Source organism: Gymnoscopelus braueri, assembly GCF_963280865.1.
Source record: "Gymnoscopelus braueri genome assembly, chromosome: 13".
In the NCBI taxonomy this organism is placed as follows: domain Eukaryota; kingdom Metazoa; phylum Chordata; class Actinopteri; order Myctophiformes; family Myctophidae; genus Gymnoscopelus; species Gymnoscopelus braueri.
Genome location: NC_137615.1, coordinates 27,353,355 through 27,377,298, shown reverse-complemented (window position 1 = coordinate 27,377,298; position 23,944 = coordinate 27,353,355). Strand labels below are relative to the sequence as shown.

General features: G+C 46.2%; 1 protein-coding gene across 2 annotated transcripts in view; it reads left to right on the top strand.

The window, feature by feature from the left end:
• The window catches only part of tnrc18 (trinucleotide repeat containing 18), a 58,679-nt gene that overhangs the window by 10,008 nt on the left and 24,727 nt on the right, over positions 1-23,944 (top strand). Inside the window, exons 3-15 of one of the 2 annotated variants that reach the window (XM_080446334.1) lie at positions 4,093-4,233; positions 7,951-8,055; positions 8,811-10,841; positions 13,754-13,841; positions 14,684-14,913; positions 16,185-16,331; positions 16,662-16,852; positions 19,099-19,522; positions 20,060-21,070; positions 22,204-22,349; positions 22,679-22,809; positions 23,027-23,143; positions 23,366-23,543. In XM_080446334.1, the coding sequence (XP_080302460.1) occupies positions 4,093-4,233; positions 7,951-8,055; positions 8,811-10,841; positions 13,754-13,841; positions 14,684-14,913; positions 16,185-16,331; positions 16,662-16,852; positions 19,099-19,522; positions 20,060-21,070; positions 22,204-22,349; positions 22,679-22,809; positions 23,027-23,143; positions 23,366-23,543 (4,940 nt within the window). Of the gene's footprint in view, positions 1-4,092; positions 4,234-7,950; positions 8,056-8,810; positions 10,842-13,753; positions 13,842-14,683; positions 14,914-16,184; positions 16,332-16,661; positions 16,853-19,098; positions 19,523-20,059; positions 21,071-22,203; positions 22,350-22,678; positions 22,810-23,026; positions 23,144-23,362; positions 23,544-23,944 lie in introns of both variants that reach the window. The other variant, XM_080446333.1, reaches the window with a different exon arrangement.

The window sequence follows — 23,944 nt, the reverse complement described above, 5'->3', positions numbered from 1 at the left end:
GGTTCGTATGCAGTCTGTACACACACACACACACACTGTGTCAATCATTGGGAAGAGGATTACGGGTGGGAATGTGGTTAGATACACATTGTTGTAACACAAACACATGCAGAGACGCACACATGAGTAAAGAAAAGAAAAACAGACAAAATAGGAAGGGATGGAATGGAGCCTGCAGAGGAAGAGACGGTAGTAAATGCTGTTTACTTTCACTTTTAGTGGTTGATGAAATTGTAGAGACCACGTTGTCAATTTGGTCAACCATCAGGTAGTTGAATTGCATTCCATCTGCATGTTGAATTAAGTGAATTGCATCGTTCAGACCAGGCTCACATGTTACTCTAATGCTATTTTTCATGGTCTCGCACAAACAAAATAATGGTTTACGACACACACAAATCGGATCATCGTACATTTTTGTCAAATGTGTCACAATACTATGTACCAGCACAAAACACCATAGGGATTAGGAAGTGTATGACAGAAATATAGATATTAATGAAAGTCACGATGAGACAGTTACAGGGCATCTGATGGGCATAAAATGAGAATCTCTTCTGTGCAGCATATGAAGGACGCACGTGTACACACAGATGGTTTATAGATGACCGCCAGCTGCATTCAGACAGGCCAACAACAGTTGTTTGTGTGTGCGTGCATGACTTTGTCTCTCTCTTATCTGCTATGATGAATTATGGATGGTACAATAAAAGTATACATCCAAGTAATGCATGTCTCTTTATTGTCTTGCGTTCCTGTCCATGTAAGATCTCCGCCGTGTCCTTGTGCTGTCCCAGAACCACTTTATGGTGGAGCCACTCATGAGGCCATGTCATCCACACTAAAACGTTTTATTCTTTAATCCGTGTTTTAACATGAAAACGATTTAGCATGCTCCACAAGAGCGTTTTAGCACTGTTTCAGAAATGATCTCTGTCCATAATAACATGCCTGAAAATGAATATCACATCATAGGGATCCTAATGCTAATTTAGAATTTGTAACATGACTGTTAACCAACCCCTGCTAATGGTTAGTTAACCGATAAAGGATGAATGTCTGTGACTGACTCGGGGTCCCAAATTAAAACCCAATGAGGACTGTTTGAGTATATCCACAACTCTAGATATCCTACACACGGTGGAGAAGTTTGCTGTTGCTATCGACTACTGTAGATCTGTCCTGCAGCGTGTTATCATGCACAGTACGGAATTGCATCAGCCATTCAAACCACACGATGTTTGATCGATGCAAAGCTAAATTATTGATTCAGATCATAACTTTATAGCAAAACACTGTTTTATTCTTGGAAAAGACATAGTTTTGAAATGAATATCCCACAGCCGTCAGGGCTGTCTCAGCTTGTCAACCTCCTGAAGTGTGCATGGTTCTTCATGTTTTATTTCTTATTTCCCAATGTTTACTTGTGTAAGGCAGCAATCATAAAGCAGTTTGTAGCTTCATAATGTGACTGCTGCCTCCAGGCGTCACTTTAGGGGGATAAATGTAGTATGTACTATAGCACCAACCCAAAAAGTTAAATATTTAATCTTTAGTATTAATCGGTTACAACCATTATTATCAGTTAACATATATAGTAGTTTAAGCATTTAATTATTAACATTCCCAGACTATTCATGTACACTGGGCTAGTCGAGGTGAAATCCAAAGTCAAGATGAAAAAAAGTAAACTACATCTACGATAAACTTCTCTGTGGATCTCTGTGGAGTCTTAACTATGCAGGAGTGGATACTAGAACAATGGACACATTAAAAGGATGACACGTAGAGCTGCAGAAAGATTATTTTTTGGGGGAAATTAAGCGAACACCAAGGGTCATCAAATGCTTTGATGACTGCTTTCAGGGGAGAGGTGTAGTTTTAAATCTTCAAATAGCATTATAGGTGTGGTTTTATGAAATTAAGCAAGATTTCTATGCCAGTATCAAACGGCAAAGGACGACAGGCAGAGCTGCACAAGGATAAGAATGACGAACTTGACAAAAAAATTAAATGTTGCGTAGCAACCGCCTTGTTTGTGCAGACAGTCTGAGACTACTTCTTGTAGATATTATTCTTTTAATGAAATTGTTAATAATACTGTGTAATCGGGACGTATCTATGATTATCTATTTCCATGGTGCCATGTTTGGTAATTCTCACTCCAGGCATTTTCAAAAGTCACTCTCTGCCTGTCCAGACCAAAATTCAATCCCTGAGTTTTCAAACTAAAACAGGGTCAGCTCAGCTGCATTTTCAAAATAGTAGTGTGGATGCTAGGCATAAACGTAGAAAAAGTTATATTATATTTTTTGAATTAAAATGTATTAGTGTGGCTGTAGCCTGAGACTAACTGAAGGTTAAGCTTAGAACTGTGTGTGTGTGTGTGTGTGTGTGTGTGTGTGTGTGTGTGTGTGTGTGTTTTCTGATATGTGGGGTTGTTTCCCACATGTGTGTGAGGGGGTGCACGTGTCTGTATATCTCCCACTGAGCTTCTGACTCAAAGGGCATTCACTGCGAACACACACAAAACTGTTTGCACATGTCAGTGATCACACAGCAATGCAGTGCAGACACTTAGAATATGCACACATGGGGTGTACACACACACACACACACACACACACACTTTCATAAATCTGTGTCTAATAGTGTGGAAGCTTTCCACCTACACTATTTTCAGGGCAGAGACTAAAACACACTACACCATTGCATGCTTGTGTGTATGCACAACTCTGTTGGTGATTCATTTAAAAGGTGTATTTGCTATTGATTTAAAATTCTGTGCGTACACGTATGTCTGTCTGGTGTGTGCACGCTCAAAGCCCCTGATGGACTGTGGCTTTAATGTACTGATTTAGATGCAGGGGAAACTCTGTGAGCACAGCATGTGTCTCATAGTCCCATGGGACTAATATGTAACTCCTCTCCCAAGCCCCACCCCCTCTCAGCTATATGGGCAGCACCCTTTCCCCTACACACATGGTTAGTTTTATCAGGGTAATGGCTGTACTGTGCATACAGTAATGGGCTGGGAGGGCAGTGGACATTGGGGTGGATGTGTGTGTGTGTGTGTGTGGGGGGGGGGGTTGTCTAAACTAAACATAAACAGTTTTCCATTGCTGTTGGAAAGGTTGTGTGATTGGAAGGGCTGGAATTGGTTCAAAAGGTCCAAAGTTTACAGATGGTCATATCATTCAGTGTGGAGTGGAGTGATTCAGAGGCACATGACAACAGCTCATGCTGTAAATCCAATAAAAGGAAAATCAATGGAGGCAATCGCGGGCGACGGTTGATATGAAATGTTTCGAAAGGGCTTCACCGTATTGACGTTGCAGTGGCCCCTGAGGTGATATTGTGGTTGTGTGTAAAAACATAACATTGCATACTGCACAGATCTCAGAGTTGGCTGTCTTTGGCCAACTTTACCCAGATGCATGGTGGGAAGGCAATTTTAATTAATTGAATTAATGACAGTAATATAATCACTGATAGAGTGTGGCCTGACAGCCAAAGTCTACCTTTTTAAAATGAAGGGTTATGGGTTTGCTCTCACACACACGCATGCAGCCCTGGATAAGAGCAAAATGTCAAACTATTACGACATAATTTGCTTGAATGAGGTAGTTGCAAGTAACTATCGTCCTAATCCAGACTCATGTTATACTGTTAGTATTAAACTACCTCCTTTTATGGACGCACAAACCCCCCACTGGTAGTTTGGGGGTCGGCTGCCCTTCAGAATGCACCACATGGTACTGCGGTGTTGTGGTGATCTTGGTGGTGAGGTTGAGTGTCCTTCTCTCTGGTAGCAGTCAGTCTGTGGTTTGGCTCGTTGAAATGGAGTGCACCATGGCTCGGGAATAATGTGATTACAACAGACTGCTCAAGCATGGAAACATCAGCGCTTATCGATTCCGTGCAACAACCCCGCCCCCCGGTCCCCACCCTGCCGCACCCCGCCACCCCTCTTATACACAATGCACACAACACACACAAACATGCTGGTAAGAATCCATAAACCACCTTGAGCAGTTTGTTGTGGTTAGTTACCAAGTTGCGTTGCCTTATAGTCTTCTTCTGGTTTCCTAGGTGATGCCTTCCCAGCAGGCTCCAGTCCTTTCCTGTCTGGCTTCCCAGGACCATCCCACTTGACCTCTGACCCTGCCTACAGAGCAGCCAATCCCAGCAGTCTGCAGATGGCTCAGCTCTGGGCCTCACATGCCCATGAAGGTAAGTTGGCAGTTGGCACACGCAATGCATCCATAGGCCTCAGCAGACAGACAGAGAGCCAGACATACGGCAGATGCACACACTTAAACAGCTCTACTTTTAAGTTGGGCTGGGCAAGATGTATGGGATGGATCTATTTTAATGAATGATTAGAAAAATCCAATATCATGATATTGAAAATATTCATTCAATATTCTATATTATCATTATTATTATCATGTCTTCTGATATTAATTATGGCTAGTAATTGTTCATTAACACGGGGCTCTCCAGCTCTTTAACACATCGGGTGCCAAACACGGTCTGAACCGTGTTTTCACAGAGTAGCGCTTTGGTGCCGAACACGGTCTGAACCGTGTTTGGTGTCTTTTAGTTTTTTTAGTTTTTTTCCACACGGGAGGGGCTGGAGCAGCTCTGGAATCACCCGTGGTGATTCTGAGAAGGATAGGCCAGATGGATCACCGTGTCAAAAAACGTGGCTCCCATCCGCTTCCGTTCTTTCTCCTTCTCTAAAACCCCTATAACTCCGAAACTTTTTACGCTGGGGAAAACGATTCATTTTGTATGCACGATCGCTCCGCCATTGTTACTCGCGTGAGAGATGTTATCGTTCCAGGCGTTAGCCAGGACCATCGGGCAAAATGGAGGCATGCTTTTTTTCACATGGAATGCATGTCGTGGAGTCTACAGCTTAAACAGCGCTGCGCAGCTCAACGGTGAGATTTCTGGCACCGAACGTAATCTGTTATTATAAAATGCTGGCACCCAATGTGTTAACAGAAAATACGTTTTCAGGTGGGTTGCCAATTTCAGCTAATCAGGAGAGTACCCATTTATCAGCTTCAGTTTTATAGTGTACCAGTTCCAATTTTCGACTCATTTCTTTGTGTCATCACTTCCAATTTCACTTGTTTATCCTGTAGGAGATCTCTCTCCAGATTGTATAAAATAGGTATCCCAACCTGAAGTTCTATTTTCTGTTTACTAAAGAGCTGGAGATACAGGAAGTCTCCTGTTACTGAACAGGATATAGAGCTACAGTATTTAAAACTTAATTGAACAAAATCACTTACTGCACCTTTTAAAGTATAACATGACACGTCATGGCGGTATGTTCCTGCACTGTGTAATGATGAACGAAGTTTTGGTTAGAACATGACAATGATGGAGATGTATTGAATATTGACATTTGGGGAGATGCAGCAGCAACTGAATGTTCTTATCGCCCGGCTCCGCTTACAAGCAGCCACCCGGTACTTCGCTCTGGCTGTAACGGACACAAATGGCTTCAGATCGCTCTGCTGTCCAATGCCCAGGGGGTCTGTTCCTCTTCTGTTTCCCCTTGCTTACACCATTGGGACGCTGTTCCATTTCTGTCGGCCTGCTGATAGCTACGCTTCTGCCTCTGTCCTGTCTGTCCTACATGCGTCCCTTTTCTCCTCCCCTCTACTGTTCCCTTACTCTTATCTTTTTTTTTCTTTCTCCCGTCGTCCTTTTCTGTAATCCATCTTACTCTTGTTCTCTTTTTTTTTCGGGTAGGGGGGTGGAGGATAGTTGTTCTTCCAATCCTACCCTCCAATCCTACTTTGTATCAGTTCTCTCTGCAGTATATCGGTTACCCCCCCACCTATTTTTTGGGGGGGGGATATCTATGATGCCCCACTTTCCCATAACATCCTTCTCCTGTCCTCCCTTTCTGTCCCCTTGCTACCCTGTGTGTACACAGTTTCGGATCACGCACGCACACACAGCGGTGTATTTTCATCCTCTCCCAGGATCCTGGTACTCATTCCTCTGTGTCTCTGTACTGTGCAGTAGCTGATTGAATCTCCATTCCTCCCTTGTGTCCTCCTCTGTCTTCTTATCAAATCTCACTGGAGTAGAAGGTCAGATAGGAGGAAAACTCAGATCCTGTCCCACGATGCCTTTTGGTTCAAGGTAAATGGAGAGCGAGAGAGAGGACACAAGCGTCTTCCACGCAAAACAATTAAAGTGATTACATGGCCAATGTGGCACAGATCTTTGCTATCTGAACGGGACAAATTAGTTTTTTTCGGATATAATTTTTTTAGTTACGATTTAATTCAGCAGTGTCAATCCACCCTACGGTTAAAGCTGCCCCCTCGAGCCAATTTTACTTACTGTTCTCAACAAACCGTGTATGGTTGTAGTTTGAAATTGTTCATTAGAATGCAATGACAACCAGGCAGAATAGGTGGAGTCTCACAAAGACAATGTAAAGTGAAGACCAGCGTAGTTTATCTCCTCCAGCTTCCCATATAAAATCAAAAAATCGAATCAATCCAAAACGGTATGGCTTAGATTTGAAAGCCAACTAGCCAGTCACAGCACAACCACCCCTCCGGACGATGGGATTGTGGTAATCATACATTACTTTTAGACAAATGACAGTTTCAAGAGGAGCTTAAATGTTGAACTTCATGTTAAATGCAAAATGCATAGAACTGCAAGTTGGCACTGGAAACCATGAAACAGCTGAAAAATGCAAAACAAATAGCCTACTGGATGGGGGCTTTAAGATGATGGACCTTGTCTTTGAGACTCTTCCAAAAAGACCTGTGATAATACAGGCTGAAGCAACTAAAGCTAAAGAAGCTAAACTCTTACCTCCTGGCTGAAATGGCTGCAGATTTAACTTGCTCTGATATGGATAAAATCCTCTACAACTTAATCGAAGCTTTAAGATCTGACTGCTGCTGCTGGCTGTAAAAGCAGCTGAAGTTACTAAAAGCTGAAGACGTTTCCGGGCAGCAGCTTAAGTAGTAGTCTTCGGATATGATTAGGATCCTGAGTGGGTGCCCCATATCAAAGGTGTGAAAGATCAAGGCTAACTGTTAGCCGTGGTTAGCTTCTTTAATAGACTGCAAGCAAGAGAGGAAACTGCCCTACATAGCTTCACTTTCTGCACCCAGCTCTTCTGTGTGTCTCTGTCTCCCTTTGCCCTCCGTCTCTCCTGCTCTCCCCCTCTCTTTCTTCCCAGCATAGTACAGCCCTCCCTTAGACACAGAGGACAGATTTATACTGCGGACCACAGCTCCATTCCCGTGCACCGTGCTGGCAAGGCCAGCCTTGTCTTTGATGTCTGCTGGGAATGGTTAGGGTGTGGGAACACGGAATGTTGCACCGTTCTGGGCTGGTGTCGGGAGGTAAAGCTAGCCTGATACTGACATAGTAATCCTGAGAGGGTTACACTAGTATTGGAGGGAGTGTGTGTGTGTGGCGGGGGGTGTCTATATTAAGAACTAGTCTCCGAGCAGCAGCAGCTGGGTCTGAGGCAGACTCTGCTTTGCCAACATCAACCAATAACCCCAATATGACCCCATAAACAAAACTATTTACTCTTTACAGAAGACTTTTGTTTTGATCCAAAACAGTAATTCAGTTCTGAAATTCAAAACATTCTGCACACACACACACACACACACACACACACACACACACACACACACACACACACACATATTAACTTGAGCTTTCAGCCCAAATCCTTTTTTAAATGATTTATTACAGTCCATCATTAAGCTATGCTGTGCAATTTCTTTCCAGAGGCAATGCATCATGAATCCAGGCTCTGTGTGGGAGAATTGCATTTAGCAGCATAAGGTGCTGTTGTATTTCTAATGTATATTTATATACCACAACATGTGACATGCTGTGTGCCTCTCTCTCTTTCTCTCTCCGTCTCGCTCTCTCTAGGGTACCCCCATCTGCCAGGCAACCTTTACCCCAGCCCCTACCTGCCCCTGGGGCACCTCGACCCCCCCACCCTCTCCCAGCACCCTCTCTATGACTCTCATAAAGGTCAGTGGTTCCCAGCTGCCCACGACAAGAGTACACAGGGAGAAGTGACTGACTTGTGTATTTACACAGTGGTGGGGGGGGGGGGTGTTAGTGGTGTTTGTTGCTAAGTCTATTCATTATCAGTGGGCGTTTGTGTTTAGTGTTGGTCTTTCTTTTTTAAACTTCCTGTTATTTCATAGCTCTATAATACATGTTTTTCTGTTCCTCTGCTGTGACTTGACCATATTCACACTGTAGCAATACTCAACCCCCCTGTGAATTAAAAGTAAAGTGGCTACCGTGTGAATATGGTCAGTGTTGCACCTCTAGTTTTCTTAAATTTTATTTCCATTTGCCGTCTTTACTTAAACTAGCTTGTGTTTGTGTGCTGTATTGGAGTTCATTATATTGCCTTTTGGACTGTATGCATTATGTACTCTTTTGAAAAAAAAAAATCATTATTTATTTTTTAATCTGTTAGTAACATTAGAAATCAATGACTAATAATTGTAAATATGTGTATACCACACAAGACACAATCCCACATCCCACCCCCCCACCCGTACAATGCACAATTAGACAGACAATACAAAAAAAACATAAGAATACAGAAATAAAACCAACATACAAAGGATGTTTTGTTCTTGTTGTTGTTTGTTTGCATTATGTACTCTTAAGTGTGATTTTCATAGGGTCTTTTGTGCTCATCCGGTGTGCATGTGGTGTGTTTACTATTCATTCATGTGATCTATAATCATACTGTCTGTGTATTTCAGAGGGCTTCTATCTGCCAGCCTCCTTGACCCAGTCCTCCCTCCACCCGCCCTCTGCTCCCCCCTCTGCCCGGTCCAGTGCCACACCCCCCCAAAGGACATCCCGGGAAGGGGGCAGGGACAGGGACAGGCCTTTCCGGGGGGATAGGGAGAGAGAGCGGGACAGAGAAAGAGAACGGTCGAGAGAGGAGCAGCGGCCACACAGCGTGGTGGACCTGACCCAGGATGGGAGGAGTGAAGAGGACCGGAGGCTGCGGAGCGGAGAGAGGGAACGAGAAAAGGAGAGGGAGAGGGAACGAGAAAAGGAGAGAGAGAGGGAGAGGGAACGAGAAAAGGAGAGGGAACGGGAAAAGGAGAGAGAGAGGGAGAGGGAACGAGAAAAGGAGAGGGAGAGGGAGCGCGAACGAGACAGAGAACGAGATAGAGAGAGGGAGGCGAGCTGGTCCTTCCACCCTCATCCCCAGCAACAGTTACACTCCCAGCCCTCCATAACTCCTGGGGAGGCCAGGTCTAGAGCCCCCCCTCCCCAGCCCTCCTTTCCTCCAGGTGGTGGTGGTGGTGGAGGTAGATACCCCGGCTTGGAGGCGGACCGTGGAAGTCGGAGGGAGGACGAGGGCAGCTCTCGACCCCACCACGACCACAACCACCAGAACTCTCACAACACGAACTCCAACCCTCACCCCTCCCCTCACACAGACAGAGACAGGCAGAGGAAGAACGACTCTGTGGCGGGCCTCCACACTTCCTACGGCGTCCCCCCCTCACTTCAGCCGTCCACGGCGGCCGGCATGTCACTCCCCCACCCCTCCTTACCCAGAGAGCCCACCAGAGAGCAGCGGGTGAGTGCGCCCACATACGTGCCTTCTGTGGAGGTTTATGACGAGCGGGCAGGGCCCATCCAGATCGCCTCGCAGGCCCGCGACAACAAACACGGAGACAAACAAAGAGACAGAGAGAGGGAACGAGACCGCGGGGAGCGTGAAAGAGACAGGGAGAGAGAGCAAGACAGAGAAAGGGAGCGGGAGAGGGAGAGCTACAGGTTCCATGATAGGAGCCTGGCGGAGCACGCTCGCCTCTCCCACTGCGAGTCGACCAATCAGAGAGAGGAGGGCTCTGTGATCCGCTCCAATGGTTCCATTGGCAAGCGAGCCCAGGACGTAGCCTACTCCTCCAGCCAATCAGGGTTCAGCCCAGACGCCAGGGACCCGCCCAAACATTCAATCCGATTGGGTCTCGAGCGGGCAGGGGCGGAGCCTAAGTGGAACAACATAAACTCTTTGGCTAGCTACGCTACCAGTCACATGGCGGCACTGGCGGCCCAGCACGGACACGCACTTCCCTCACCCCACAACCAGTCCTTGCACACGCATGCACCCCACTCCCCCCACACGCACCAAACTAACCACAACCCCCACTCCCCCCACACACACCCCTCCCAACACGGACACACGCACCCCTCCCTCGTTCAGTCCAGTCCTGCTGGGCGTGGAGCCGACGAAGGGGGTCAAAGACGCTACCTGGACCCCTCGGCGCTCTACCGTCCTGGTGTAGGGGTAACGGTGGGAGGACCCCACAGTAACGGGGAACGAGGGACGGGGCCTAGCTCCGATCCCACAGAGGTCTCTGCTATGCAGAGCCTGATAAAATACAGTGGAAACTTCCCTTCAGAAGGACACGGGGCCTCCAGGCATGCTGCGGACAACCGAGGGCCCTTCGGAGGCCTGGGAAGCATGCGGCAGGAGGCCGAAAGAGAGCGGGAACGAGAGAGGGAGCGTGAGAGAGACAGAGAGAGGGAAAGGGCTGCCGCAGGGCCAGGAGGTCCTGGTTCGTTGCGGGTGGCCCCCCAGCTGAAGAGGGAACAAGAGCGACCGGACAGTGCCCGGTCGTTTGGGCGGGAGGGCGAGGGGGAGGTCCGCCACCCTCCAGTTGGCATTGCTGTAGCTGTGGCGAGGCAGAGAGACAGTGGAGGAAACAGCAAACAGAGCAGCGGCACTTCAGATCCACAGAGACCCCTGCTGCAAACTACCATCAAAGGTAATGACACCTTTTCTGTTCATCTTTTGCATCAGGTCTCTTTTCAGACGTCTCCTCATACAAATCATTTTATCTTTCTTATTGCATGTTCTGTCAAATATGAAATTCAGCCATTACATAAGGTCCTTTTCTTTTATCTCCCTTGCACAACCATTATTCAACATTTCCTGTTCCATTATAATTTCTTTGCGACTGTGTGTTGTCATTGTACAAATAGAGAATAGATCATGGTCAAGATAAATGCAGCAAAGCTCAGTGCATCACCCGCATATATTAACATTTAGGAGACTTCCTGTCATCACTTGAGACATGTATCTGTATGGAATGGTATTAAAGCTTACCAGCAAATCAGAAAAGTGACATGAACTGTTTGTTTATCATATTTGTGAGAGGGAAAGCTGAGAGAATTATTGTTTTGGCCACAATCATTTCTGAGGGAAAGGTGACATTAGATCACTGAAGTATCACACAGAGGAAGTGTCACACTGTGTAGCTTCTGGCATTCTGAGTCATGCCCCTCGACCCCCCCCCCCTCCCCAAAGTAGTAAATACCTTTTTTAAAATGGTCTTTCAGTGTGTTTTTGCCGTGGCCTGATTTTTAGCAGCACTCCAGTCCACTGTGGTTACTCGCATAATCACACCGCAGGGGAAGTGCAGGACCCCTTTACTTTTAATGCGCCAAAAGCAAAATGATTCCTCATTTTAGAGCTCATGAATAATGGAGGATTAATTTTCCTTTCAGATCAAAGTTAGATTTTCTGGGCTCTGTTTGACTTTGAGGTGGTCATGCGCGTGACGTGATTGGAATGACAAAGCCAACTTTTCTTCTGAATAGCTAATTATGTCATATGAGATATTTGTGTGTGTGTGGGGAGGGTGGGTGGTGCTCATTTACTGTCTCTGTTGGCTCTCTGCTGCTGCATAGCGATAGCTGCCGGGCTAGGCCGCGTTCTATTCTTAACACGCCAAGGTCATGCAGCTACACATCTCTCTCTCACCTTCTCACTCTCTCTCTTATTCTTACTCTCTCTCTCTCTTTCACACACACACACACTTCCCATTCTCTGCTTCATTCGTTCCATGTTCTCATTGCTGCTTTCATTTTTTTTTTACTGTCTCGCTCATTCTACTCACCCAGAGTTAGTGTTTAAGAGTTGGTCTTTCCTTGTCCCACCTCAGTCACCCCCCCCCCACCCTCCCCTTCTACTCCACTCTTTTTCTTTATCTCCTCTCCTTCCATCACCCCCCCCCCCCTCTCTCTCTCTGCATTAAACATGTCATTACAGAGTGCAGCTAAAAGCTACAAACAAGCCTTGAATTACAATAAGACCATGGGTGCGTTGCTAAGCAATGGATCAGTCTTCAGAGAGAGAGTGTGTGTGTGTGTGTGTGTGTGTGTGTGTGTGTGTGCATGCGCGTACACACACATCCACGTATTTGTGTAATTATTTGTGTGTATGTGATGTGTATATTTTGGTGCACTCACTCCTGTGTGTGTGTGTGTGTGTGTGTGTGTGTGTGTGTGTGTGTGTGTGAGAGAGACACGGGCATGTGCCTTTGGGGGGCGTTTATTCATTTCCTTGGTTGAGCAGAGTGATTGGTCTAATAGCATTAGTCCCTCGCGCTAAGAGCAACTCTACATAAACGGCAGAGAATTTACATGGATGGATGGATGGATGGATGGATGTGGAGAACAAGAGAGGGAAGGACAACAAGGGATCGACACAGGAAAGAGATGGATGATGGATAGGTAGAAAGCGCTAGAAAAGAAGAGAGATGGAAGGAATAGATGGATGGACGGCATGAGAGTGACTGTGAGGAAGGGGGCTAAGTAGAAGAGAAGTAGAGAGAGAGATGGGAGCACAGCAACCAGAGGGCAGGGAAGGAATGACAGATGGAGAGAATGAAGATGGAGAGATAAAGGGAGGGTGGGATGATGGAGAGAGGGAAAGAGGGGGCGTGCATCACTAATCGTTTGCTTTCTGATGCAGAAAGGATAGCATGTGGGACAGGCTCCCTGTAACCTTGGTAACCATCTTTAAACCTTTCCTCCGGAGCATGTCAGGGATTGTTATAGTCTCTTGTCCCTGTACGGGCTTTACACACTCACAGATGCATGTGCATGCACACACGCACACTCGCGCACACACACACAGGCACTCCTCTAGGTCATAACTGAAGGGTTCAATACACTTTTATAAAAAGCCCTTCTCTCTATATGTGCTGCTTGGGGACCTCCAGTCGTCCTGGCTTCACTTTCACAGATAGAAGGGTGGAAATGAGTGTGTTGGGGGGGGGGCAAGAAAATAGGGGGGGGGGGGGGGTGAGGAGAGAGAGATCCTCATGTTTATTCTGGGGAGCAGTGGAAGGTGGAGTGGAAGTGGGTGTATGTGATATGTGATGCCTCTCCTATGTGTTCCTGTTTCTAATATGCCAGAGGGTTGGATGGAGGAGGATTGAGAAAAAGATGAAATTGATATTCGGGCTGCCTGTGTCGTTAGTAGGCCAGGAGTGTTGTGTTCACACATCTCCTATAGTAGGAGTACTAATAACTGATAAGATCTGACACTGTGGAGTGAGAGTTGTCACTGTGTGGGTGTGTGGGGGGGAGCGTGAACTCCATGCTAGAGCTATGGCCTAACATTGTATTTTTAGCCCTCTCACTTTGACATGTTCTGTCATGTCGCCATTATACAGGGAGCATCACCTTGTCTCTCCTTCCTGTCCCCTGTGCTACTATCGCTCATCTCTTTCCTCCTCCTCTCTTTCCTCCTCCTCTCTCATGTGTCTTTTCAGGGCTGAATTGCGCTCTGTGCTGAAAATGGCTTTCCACCAGGTTTACTTGTGTGGTAATTAATGACCCTTGTGTAACTTAATGTTTCTCTGTCCTCTGACCCCATGCTAATCTCCAGACGAGGAGCGAGGTGAGGACCGTCCTCGTCACCATGATGACAGGCTGCTGGTGGGCCGGTTGGAGCGGGAGCAGGAGAAAGTGCTCAGGTGAGGGGGCGTGGCTATGGATTGGGCTGGATGATGCCAAAAGATGGAAGGTTGTCTGTGAAAAGCAAGCACCGCATTGGTGCATTTCTTTCAAGGCCATGTTGGGAGATCTCTTTGATGTAGTTTTCTGTTTTGTCATCATGATGTTTGCCTCTTGAATTTTTTTTTAACTTGTTTAGCAGTTTTGATATTTTACTTTTGCCAGACAAGAAATAAAATGTTTGACCAGGGGTTTATTCTTTGACAATCCATAACCCTTGCGGTCTAAACGGACCCATGTCAAATGATTAGCATATGTATTAATTGATCTTTAATTTCCATGTATATTGTTACTTGTATTGCCACTGACTCATTCAGAGTTGCCCCAAGTACTTCTAAATCCTGATTTGTGCAAAATTATCCTCATTATCTATGATTTGAAATTTAAATTAACACAAGATCCTACAAGAACGTCTAGTTCTCTCCTGTGATTTCACAACGATCACGTAGTCCTTGTGTTATTCAACATCAGCCTTTGGGGTTCAATTTCCCATGGGGTGACTCCTGCCTAAATTGTTTTCACTCTTGGCACTCAGCAAAGCACTTTTGATAAAAGCATCCACCAAATGGCTAAGACTATGATTATGGCCTTGTATTGGCTCAGTCGGCAGTGCATAGCATGAAAGAGCTGCGAGTTTGATTCCCACAATCACTCTTAACACATAAACATGTCAGCACCCATAACCCTGATTACGTGTCATGTTTTTCAGTCGGAAATCTGTTATTTTGGTCAGATGACACGGTCTTATGCTAACTAACAAACACGACGAGTTATCTAAACATGAATGTTTTTGTCCCTCCAGAGAGTCCAAGGAGCTGGCTGAGTTCACTCAGATGCATCCCACTCCCATGTCCAGTGGGTTGACTCCCAGTATGATGACCCCCAGCCTTATGACCTCCAACCTTATGGTGACAGGAGGAGCTGCCCTGGCAGGAGCAGGGCGCTGGGCTGCTGACCCCTCAACTATGACCTCTCACCCCTGGATGGCCCGTCCCGGAGCTCCACCAGTCTGGTTACCCAGCTCACCCTATGGTATGTGAGGCAGGGTACTGAATGGGACAGACATCCGTACATTATGTGACTTTAGACCTTTTTTCATTTCAAGGACCCCCAGTTTGACCCAAATCTACACTGTAAAGTACTGTACAAATGTACTGTGAACAAATGGAACCAGATGGACACGTAAGGGTCCATTTGTGTCTAAAGCACATTGAGAACCAGTAGCACATTGAGAACCAGTGCTTTAGACACACATACTTTTACTCTTTCTTGCATTTGCACAGTCATGTACGTAGTACGTACCCTTTTATGCAAATCCATTGTCATTACACAAGTTGTATTTATAATATAGATTCACTTTAGCATAGCATAATTTGAACACGTTCATGTAGTGTTTCCAGTGCCTTACACATTAAGCCCATGCTTTAGTAGACGTCTAAATTAGTAGCACAATAAATATTCTGTCATGGCTTTTTTTTGTGCACACAACCTACATTTTACGTGTGTGTGTATGTGTCAGCAGAAACTCATTGGCCACAAAAGGGAAGTGGTTAGGTGCCTTCTGAGTGGCTGGTCCTGCAGCACTCAGGGGTCAAGTGCCACAGACATTCCAGAACTTTGTAGAACATTCCAGAACCGCTCCTTCTGTCCCTCTCATCCAGAAATAACACAGGCACTACACAATTGCATACATTCACTAAAGTCTCTCTAATCTATCTTTTGCACTGTTCACTCACACTCTCATATGGACAACCCTGAAAAACTTGTGACACACACACACACACACACACACACACACACACACACACACACACACACACACACACACACACACACACACACACACACACACACACACACACACACATTCATATCTGAGAATACACATGTAAAAACACTCACACATAATACACACTCTATCACACACGCACACTCTTTCTCTCGCACACACACACACACACACACACACACACACACACACACACACACACACACACACACACACACACAGTCCCCCCTGAGGCTCAGCTCTGTCTAGACATTGAGGGCAAAACAACAGGAACCTCACAGGCAGCAAACTTCAATGTGTTGTCCCAGATGGACTCTGGTATAAATACTGGATGAAGGAGGATGCTGGGCAAACATTGGCTTTAGCTTCTGAGAAAAGGTTATAATTTTCTCACTTTATCTTACTCTCCCTTTGCTCTCTCCCTCTCTCTAAATGTATCCTCCTCCCTCCCTCCGTCTCTTTCTCCCATTACATCTCCTTCTCTCCTCCCTCTCTTGCTTGCACCACCTTAAAGGCCTGGGACCCTCTTCGCTCCACCAGACCCTCCCTCCAGGCTACGGCCCCTCTCTGCAAGGCTCCATGCCTCCTCCCTACCAGTTCGCCAGGGACCCACAATCTGGGCAGCTAATAGTCATCCCCACTGAACACCTGCCACACTACGGTATGGAGGCGTGTGTGTGTGTGTGTGCCTTTGTGTCAGAATGGGTAGGAGATATAATGCGCTCCTGGATTATTAAAGTGTCAGCTTCAGAAAATGATACTGAATAATGATTTTTAATAAATGTATTGTTTGCAGTGAGGCTGCCAAGGCACACTGACTATTTTTGTATGATAGTATGAGAGATTTTAAACATGTGCAGATGCACGCATGCATGCAGATATTTATCGCTGTGCTTGAACAGTCAGAACTCAGAATGGTCTCAGATTTTGGAACCTGGGTGTCAAAGTTAAATTTGTAATGTTGAGTTGACCCACCCTTGCCCCCCTACAGGAAGTGATGTTTTGGAGCGTGGCGCCCCGGTGTGGTCGGGGGTTTACGGTGCAGGCAGCTCGCTGCAGCACGCTGCCCAGGCCCAGCTCCAGCTCCTATCCCAGCAACAGATGCTCCGTCAGCACGAGCTGCTCATGATCCAACAACACACTGCACAGGTCCTAGAACTGCAGAGGAACGCACAGCTAGTGGTGAGAGAGAGAGAGAGACACACACACACACACACACACACACACACACACACACACACACACACACACACACACACACACACACAAACACAAATGTCTACACATAAAATATAATGCACAGCTAGTGCAGAGAGACATGGGCTACTACAACTGCTGCAAACTACTCACACACATTTACATACGTATGCTTACATATCTACATGAAACACAGGTTGTTGAATTGCTCAACAACACATGAATTTGTGGTGAGAGACCCAGGTTCTGTGCTCCGCTAGTTGCCATAGACGAGTAGACATATGCATGCATACAGAACACTGGTTTTGCACACTGCTAAAGATGTTATGTACTGTACATGCATACATATTGAACAGATGCTCTAGGCACAGCTAGTAGAGTCATTAAAAAACTCCATACACAGAACAACATAGCTGCAGAGCAATGCTTAGTTTGCAGGGACAAGCATACAGATATTAACATATAGCTCAAGTCCAAGAGCTGCAAAAGAATGCAGTGAGTAAATGAGAGCATATACACAGTACATACAGTCACCAACCCTGTCCTAGGGTAATAAAGGAACGCAAAGCTATGTTTAAGATGGCAAGTGTACACAAGCAGGTAACTCATTAATGCTAATGATTTGACTTGTTTTAAACATTATTTGTAAATATAAATTGTATTGTCTAATACATTTGCAAATGTCATTGGCCACTCAAGACAATGCACATGTTGACATTCATAATTACAGCAGAACCAAGTTGTTTCATACAAACTTGTCACCTTCTGGCAAAACAAATTCAGAAATGGATCACCTGTATGATTTGTACAGATAGGATGAGAATAAACGTTTTATTTATATATTTTTTGGGGAGGTGGAGGCTACTCAAGGTGAAAGAGTGACGTGTGCCTGCTCAAAGCCAAAATGATGCATGTCTACCCAAAGCCAAAATGATGCATGTCTACCCAAAGCAAAGGAATTGTGCCGTGTGTCTACTCAAAGTAAAAGAGTGTGATGTGTGCCACTGTCTGGGGTATGTCCTCTCTGATTAGAAGGCTACTGGCTATGCTACGCTGTGTCATTGTAAAATCACTAGAGGTTCGAGCCGCTGTAAATAATGTCAGTTATTCCCTCATATCCCACAATAAAAAGATTGACTGTGCACTTTTGCAGTTACACGGCGTGTGTGTGTGTGTGTGTGTGTGTGTGTGTGTGTGTGTGTGTGTGTGTGTGTGTGTGTGTGTGTGTGTGTGTGTGTGTGTGTGTGTGTGTGTGTGTGTGTGTGTGTGTGTGTGTGTGTGTGTGTGTGTGTGTGTGTGTGTGTGTGTGTGTGTGTGTGTGTGTGTGTGTGTGTGTGTGTGTGACACAGACACACGGCAATAAGTCAATACACACACACACTCGCTGTATCGTGATCCATACGATCTCTCTGAAGTGTCTGTCCACACATGCATGCACTGTATGCGTTAGAAAGTATTGCGTAATAATGTAGTTTCATAAAAATGCGAAGTGTACAGAAAGTATGAAATTAGCAAGCATAACATTTAGTGAGTTGGATTTCCCACGGCATGCATTGTTATTTGTGCATACTGTGGAGGCAAATGCACGACTGGTGTGGTAGAAGAAGGGTACACAGATAAACAGGAAGTCCACCCACTAGGCAATTTTATTATAGGATAGACTTACTTCCTGTGCCTACTCAAAGCAAAAGAATGATGCGGGTTTGGATGTATCATGCACGTGAATCGACTGTCAACCAACAAAACCCCCCAGACCCCCCTTAAGGGTCTGTCTTTATCTACTCATGCATTCTTCAGACCATTCTTCTTTACCCCTAACCCTTCATTATTTGCCCTGATGAAAACATATGTTGAAATGTTGGCAGTATGCCAGATAAATATTTTTGCATTGAGGCGAGTATATTTATTTTTTCCTTTTGCTTCTTGAAAATGAGAACACATTATCACAATATGCCAATTTGAATCTCGCCCCTGACACACCATATTACAATAAAACGGTAAAAACAAAAACTAATAAAAATGATCTAAAAGTAACCCTTTTTGAAAAACTAAACTAAACTAGCATACCCTCTTTAAAAAAATTAATAAAACTGAAATGGAAAACAAAAAGTCAAAACAAAATGAATAAAAATGCAAAACTATAATAACCTTGATTCCCATAAATGTACAAGGCATTCTATCTAATATCGTATACCATCCATTAACACTTTCGTTCAATGCTTGTCTCTCAGGAGCGGCTAAAAGCCAGCGAACACAGGCAAGAGCTGGAAGACAAAGCTGACAAGCGGAGCTGTGAATCCAAACCCCGCCCGTCGTCCTTCTCCTCCCCTTCTCCCTCTCCGGTCCTACACCCACGCAAACATCCACCCCCCTCTCGCACGCCAACCCCCTCCACCACCTCCCTCACCCCGCTGGCACGGCTTCCCTCGCCGATCACCACCCTAAAGTCAGAAGAAGGAGGCCAGAGAACTCTATCCCACCCTCCTACACCGTTGCCCCACCCGCCCTCCCCGCGCTCCGCCTCCCCTCCCCCGTCATCGCCACGCCGGCCTAAACAGGAGTCAACAGAGGAGGAGGAGGAGGGTGGGGTCAGGAAGAGGGAGGGGAGGGAGGGGCAGAAACAGGCCACCTCCCCTTTTCCAGGCATCTACTCAGGTGAGTGAAGTCTGGTGTTTGGGGTAAAGTACTCCCTCGCCACTGTGACGACTGGGGTTCAATTCTTCTAGTGCCCTCCTTCGAACAGAATTGGCCATTATTGCGGGCGGGAAGCCGGCAGGGGAGGGATTGTGTTTTTTGCCGCTGTACTAGAGACCCCTACTGGCTGGTTGGGGTGCCTGTTCAGCAGGGAGCGGAACTGGGAGGGATATGCATGTTCCTTCACACGCGTTATGTCCTCCCGGTGAAACTCCTCACTGTCGGATGAAAAGAAGTGGCTGGTGACTTGTCTACACCCTCTCCAGACCAACAGTAGGGGTTAGCAGCAACAGGGAGTGAGATGTAGTTCATTGTTCGAGGGGAATTTACATGGTGACTAAATTGAGAAGAGAGAGAAAAAAAGCTGTCACAGATTTTCTTTTGTGTTGTTTGTTTGTTCTCTTCAGAAACAATTGTACACTGCATTTCCGCAAGTTTTCTAAGGATGTTTTTTCTTGTATCATGATGGTGTCTTAAAGTCAAATTCTGCTTTTACAGACGTCCCCCCAGGTTATCCATACCAGTCCATCACTGCCCCGTTTGGCTCTCCGTTTCCCCCGTACCGCCTGCCGCCATCTACAGTCGCCAGCAGCGAACCCATCCCACCCCGCCACCCCCGCTCTCCAGCTCCAGCCGCCCCTCTGCCTTCGGCCCACCATCACCCGAGACCGATGGACACAGACATCAAGCCCCGTACCGTGGAGCCTCCGGAGCAGAGATCTGCTCTCAAACAGGAACCTGACCTGGAGCAGCCCCAGCTGGGCTTGACTCTAGCAGCTCTGGGGCCTCTTCACCGGAGCTGCAGCCCTGCCTTAGCAAGCCAGGAGAGGGAAAGAGACAGAGAACGAGAGATGGAAGCCCCCCAGCTGCATCTGCAACCTCTATCTCTCTGCCTCAGTCCTCAACCCAAGCCAGGGGAGAGACTGGATGAAACCAAGGAAGAGGAGGAGGAGCGAGGGCCAATCAAAATGGAGGTGTCGTCACACACCTGTCAGGCAGCCTATACCCTGCCTGCTCCCCTCCTGGAGGCGGAGTCTAAAGCAGAGGTCGCGGTGGAGCCGGAGCACACATTGCACTATCACCCACACATCGTTGCTCATTCAGATGCCTGCCAGGAAGCGGCGGTGGCTCAGATGTGTGTCCCATCAGAGCAACGCGCCAGCACCGCGTGCGAGCCACAGCCACCGGACACTCACATAAACCCACACACCCCTGATCAGAAAGACAAAGCACCTGAAACTCCCCTTTTCACCCCTGCCTCCCCCACCTCCCCTCTATCTCTCACCATTGTTCCTGAGGATCCCATGGCAGGCATGCTGGCCTTGCTGACCGCCAGTGAGATGCCGCAGGCGAGCCCCAACGTCCCTCCTTCCATAGCTCTGACTGAGGGCCCTTCCCTGGGGAGAGATGGCAGTGGTGTTGAGCCCCTAGAGATCTTGGCTTTGGAGGGAATGGCACTGCTAAGCCAAATGGCCCAGCTGGAGATGGACCGAATCAGCCAGGAGCAAGGTGAGCCAGTGAACGATGGAGGGAGGAGAGATGGTTGTATGAAAGAAATAATGGATAGATGGTTGGTTGGTGGGAGGTAGAAGGGGTGAGTTAGGAAGAGAGAGTGTGGAGGGTTGGAGAAAGAAAGCAGAAAGAGCAACGATGATGTGGTAAAAAAAAGAAAGAATGAGAGAAGAGTAAGGGCCCGTTCACACATGCGCTTCATAACGCATTGTAGCCAACAACAAGCCGAGACTTCAGACACATCCATTTTCCATGTCATCTTGCAGGGCTGTGGGAAGTGCCAGCAGGAGTGCCAGTTTTCTGTTGTGTAGTTTGTTTCACTTAATTTGGAGTGTTGGCTCTCTGAAAGAAAACTACAAGTGAAATGGCTGCCAATTTGGGTCAACACACAGAGCTTCTGTCCTATTGGTTGGTGCCCGGTCAAAGTTCACCAGTGTTGAGCCCCACACTTCACACACTTCAGAGCATCAACGCACTGCAACCAGTCGCACCGCCCCGTTTCACCCATATAACAGAAGTGAACGGGGAAGCTGCTGAGCCTGAAGCGTGTGTGTGACTGTGTCCTAGGATGGGGAGGGGTCAAAGAAGGGATGGTAGAGAGGCTAAAGGAGGAGGTGGTGGTGAACAGATGGAGGTTTGGATAAGGGGTGGTAAATAAGGAGAGGGGAGTAGAGCCAGAAAATAGTGAGAGAAAGGGTGGAAGGATGAAGCAAAGAAAGCACAATTTGAGGGGATGGTGAGGAAAGGGAAACGGGGAAGAAAGAACACTGGAGAAAGTGAGAAGAGCATTAAAAACCAAAGTATGAGGCAGAGATGTTTGAGCTTCACAAATTATCATATCAAAGTGATTATCTCTAGGACTTACTTGATAAACTACAAATTAAGCTGGGACATGAGGAATTCAGGGCGCTAGGAATGTTTTTTTCCCCGTCTTTTTCTAAAGACACAATACTTTTTTTTCCTTTATTTGTAATCATTTTAAGCATTTCTAATTCATATACAAACAGTATAGTGGAGAGAAACTGGAAATATTGTCCTTCGCCATCCCATCCACCTGTAATATCTTTTATTTTTCTGCTGATAAGAATGTACATTCTGTTACATTCCTCTAAAATGTGTATCCTGTCTAGACGCGGCGATGGGTGGCATGGACTATCTCCTGCAGGCTAGCAAGCAGGTTCTACTGGAGGCCATCGAGCAGCAGTCCCACATTAACCTGCCCAGGCAGCTGGACCCCAACAAGAAGTACAGCTGGAGGCAGAGGAAAGAGGGGCCGGTAAGAAGATTTCATAGACTTAGACAAAGACCTGCCGCTAGGCTACACAGTAAAATCCTAAGTGTTATCCATTTGTAACTCTGAGCACATACAAATGTAACAAAATGGAACCTCATGGGTCCATTTGGTTACATTTATATATAAGAGTCAATTCTACATTGTAGGCTCTCAGAGTTAAATGGACAGAGGATTTTACAGTATACTGTTTAAAGATGTTGTTGCATGGGTTGTGGCTTTAATCTCATGCTTAGGCTCTTATGTTGTCTCGCTCTCTTTTGTTCATTCTCTCCTCTCCTTTCACCCCTCTCTCTTCCCGTCCCTCCCCACAGTTCAGTAAGGAATCGCTGGACGTATTGGATGCAGTTGAGGTGGATTATCGCATTCGCCTGGCTGAGCTGCAGAAGACGTACAAGGACAAGCAGAGAGAGCTGAGCAAGCTACAGAGACGCAGAGACAGGCAGTGAGTATTATTTCTCTCTCGCGTACGTGCACACACACAATGTTCATACATACTTTCAGTGTTATACATTTTTTACATTCTATAACACACACTGATAGCCACCTGACAAACTTCTCAGACACACACACACACACACACACACACACACACACACACACACACACACACACACACACACACACACACACACGCATCTAACACGTGTATGCTGTGTCAGTGAGCGGCAGCAGCAGCAGGAAGATGAGAGGCGGAGTCTTACGAGACGAGGGAGGGGCAGACCCAGGAAGAGGAAACACTTGGCCACACCCACCAAACAGGACAGTAGGCCTGGAAAGTGAGTGGTCTCTTTACCTTTAGAGAGAGAGTGTGTGTGTGTGTGTGTGTGTGTGTGTGTGTGGGGCTATACTCAAATGACAAAATGGACATTTGCACTTTTTTGTAAGCGTGGTATACATTGCTCCCTATGCATGCCTTTGTGTGGATGCACACAAACGGTAAAGAGTCTAATCAAATTATTTTGATGAATGCATTATCACCTTTCCCAATGTCGCAGCAGGCTGGGTAGGACATCGCAATACTCTGATGACTCTGAGGCTGGGGAAGTACCGAGGAAGAGGTTCCGGCTATCGAGGGAGGAAGAAGAGATGGAGGGAGGAGTAAAACTAAAAAAGAAGAAGAAAAAGAAGAAGAAGATCTGGAATGACCAGGAGCCATCCACAAGTCACAACTTGGAGGTAAACAGCGCCTTGGAAATGTGTGTGTACACAGTCAAATGTGCAGTGTTAATTTATCCATTTGTAATAAAGTAGAAAATAGCTCTTCAAGGAATACTTCACCTACAAAATAGCTTTTTTCTATCAATTAAGTCACCCTTTGAAGCCTTGAATTCATTGAGGATTTTTGTTTGTTGAATTCCTTCACTGTGAATGAAGAACCCAAAAATGAAGAGAATACTTGATGAATTGAATAAAATAGGAGTCCAGCATTAACGACCACAAAAACTATATAAAAAATATGATTATAAACTCAAACACAGCTCTCAGATTATAATCCAACTGTCTTGCATCCAGACATACGGACTGGATACAGACTTTTGGGGTGAAGTATTCATTTAGTGGTTAAATTAACACTGAGG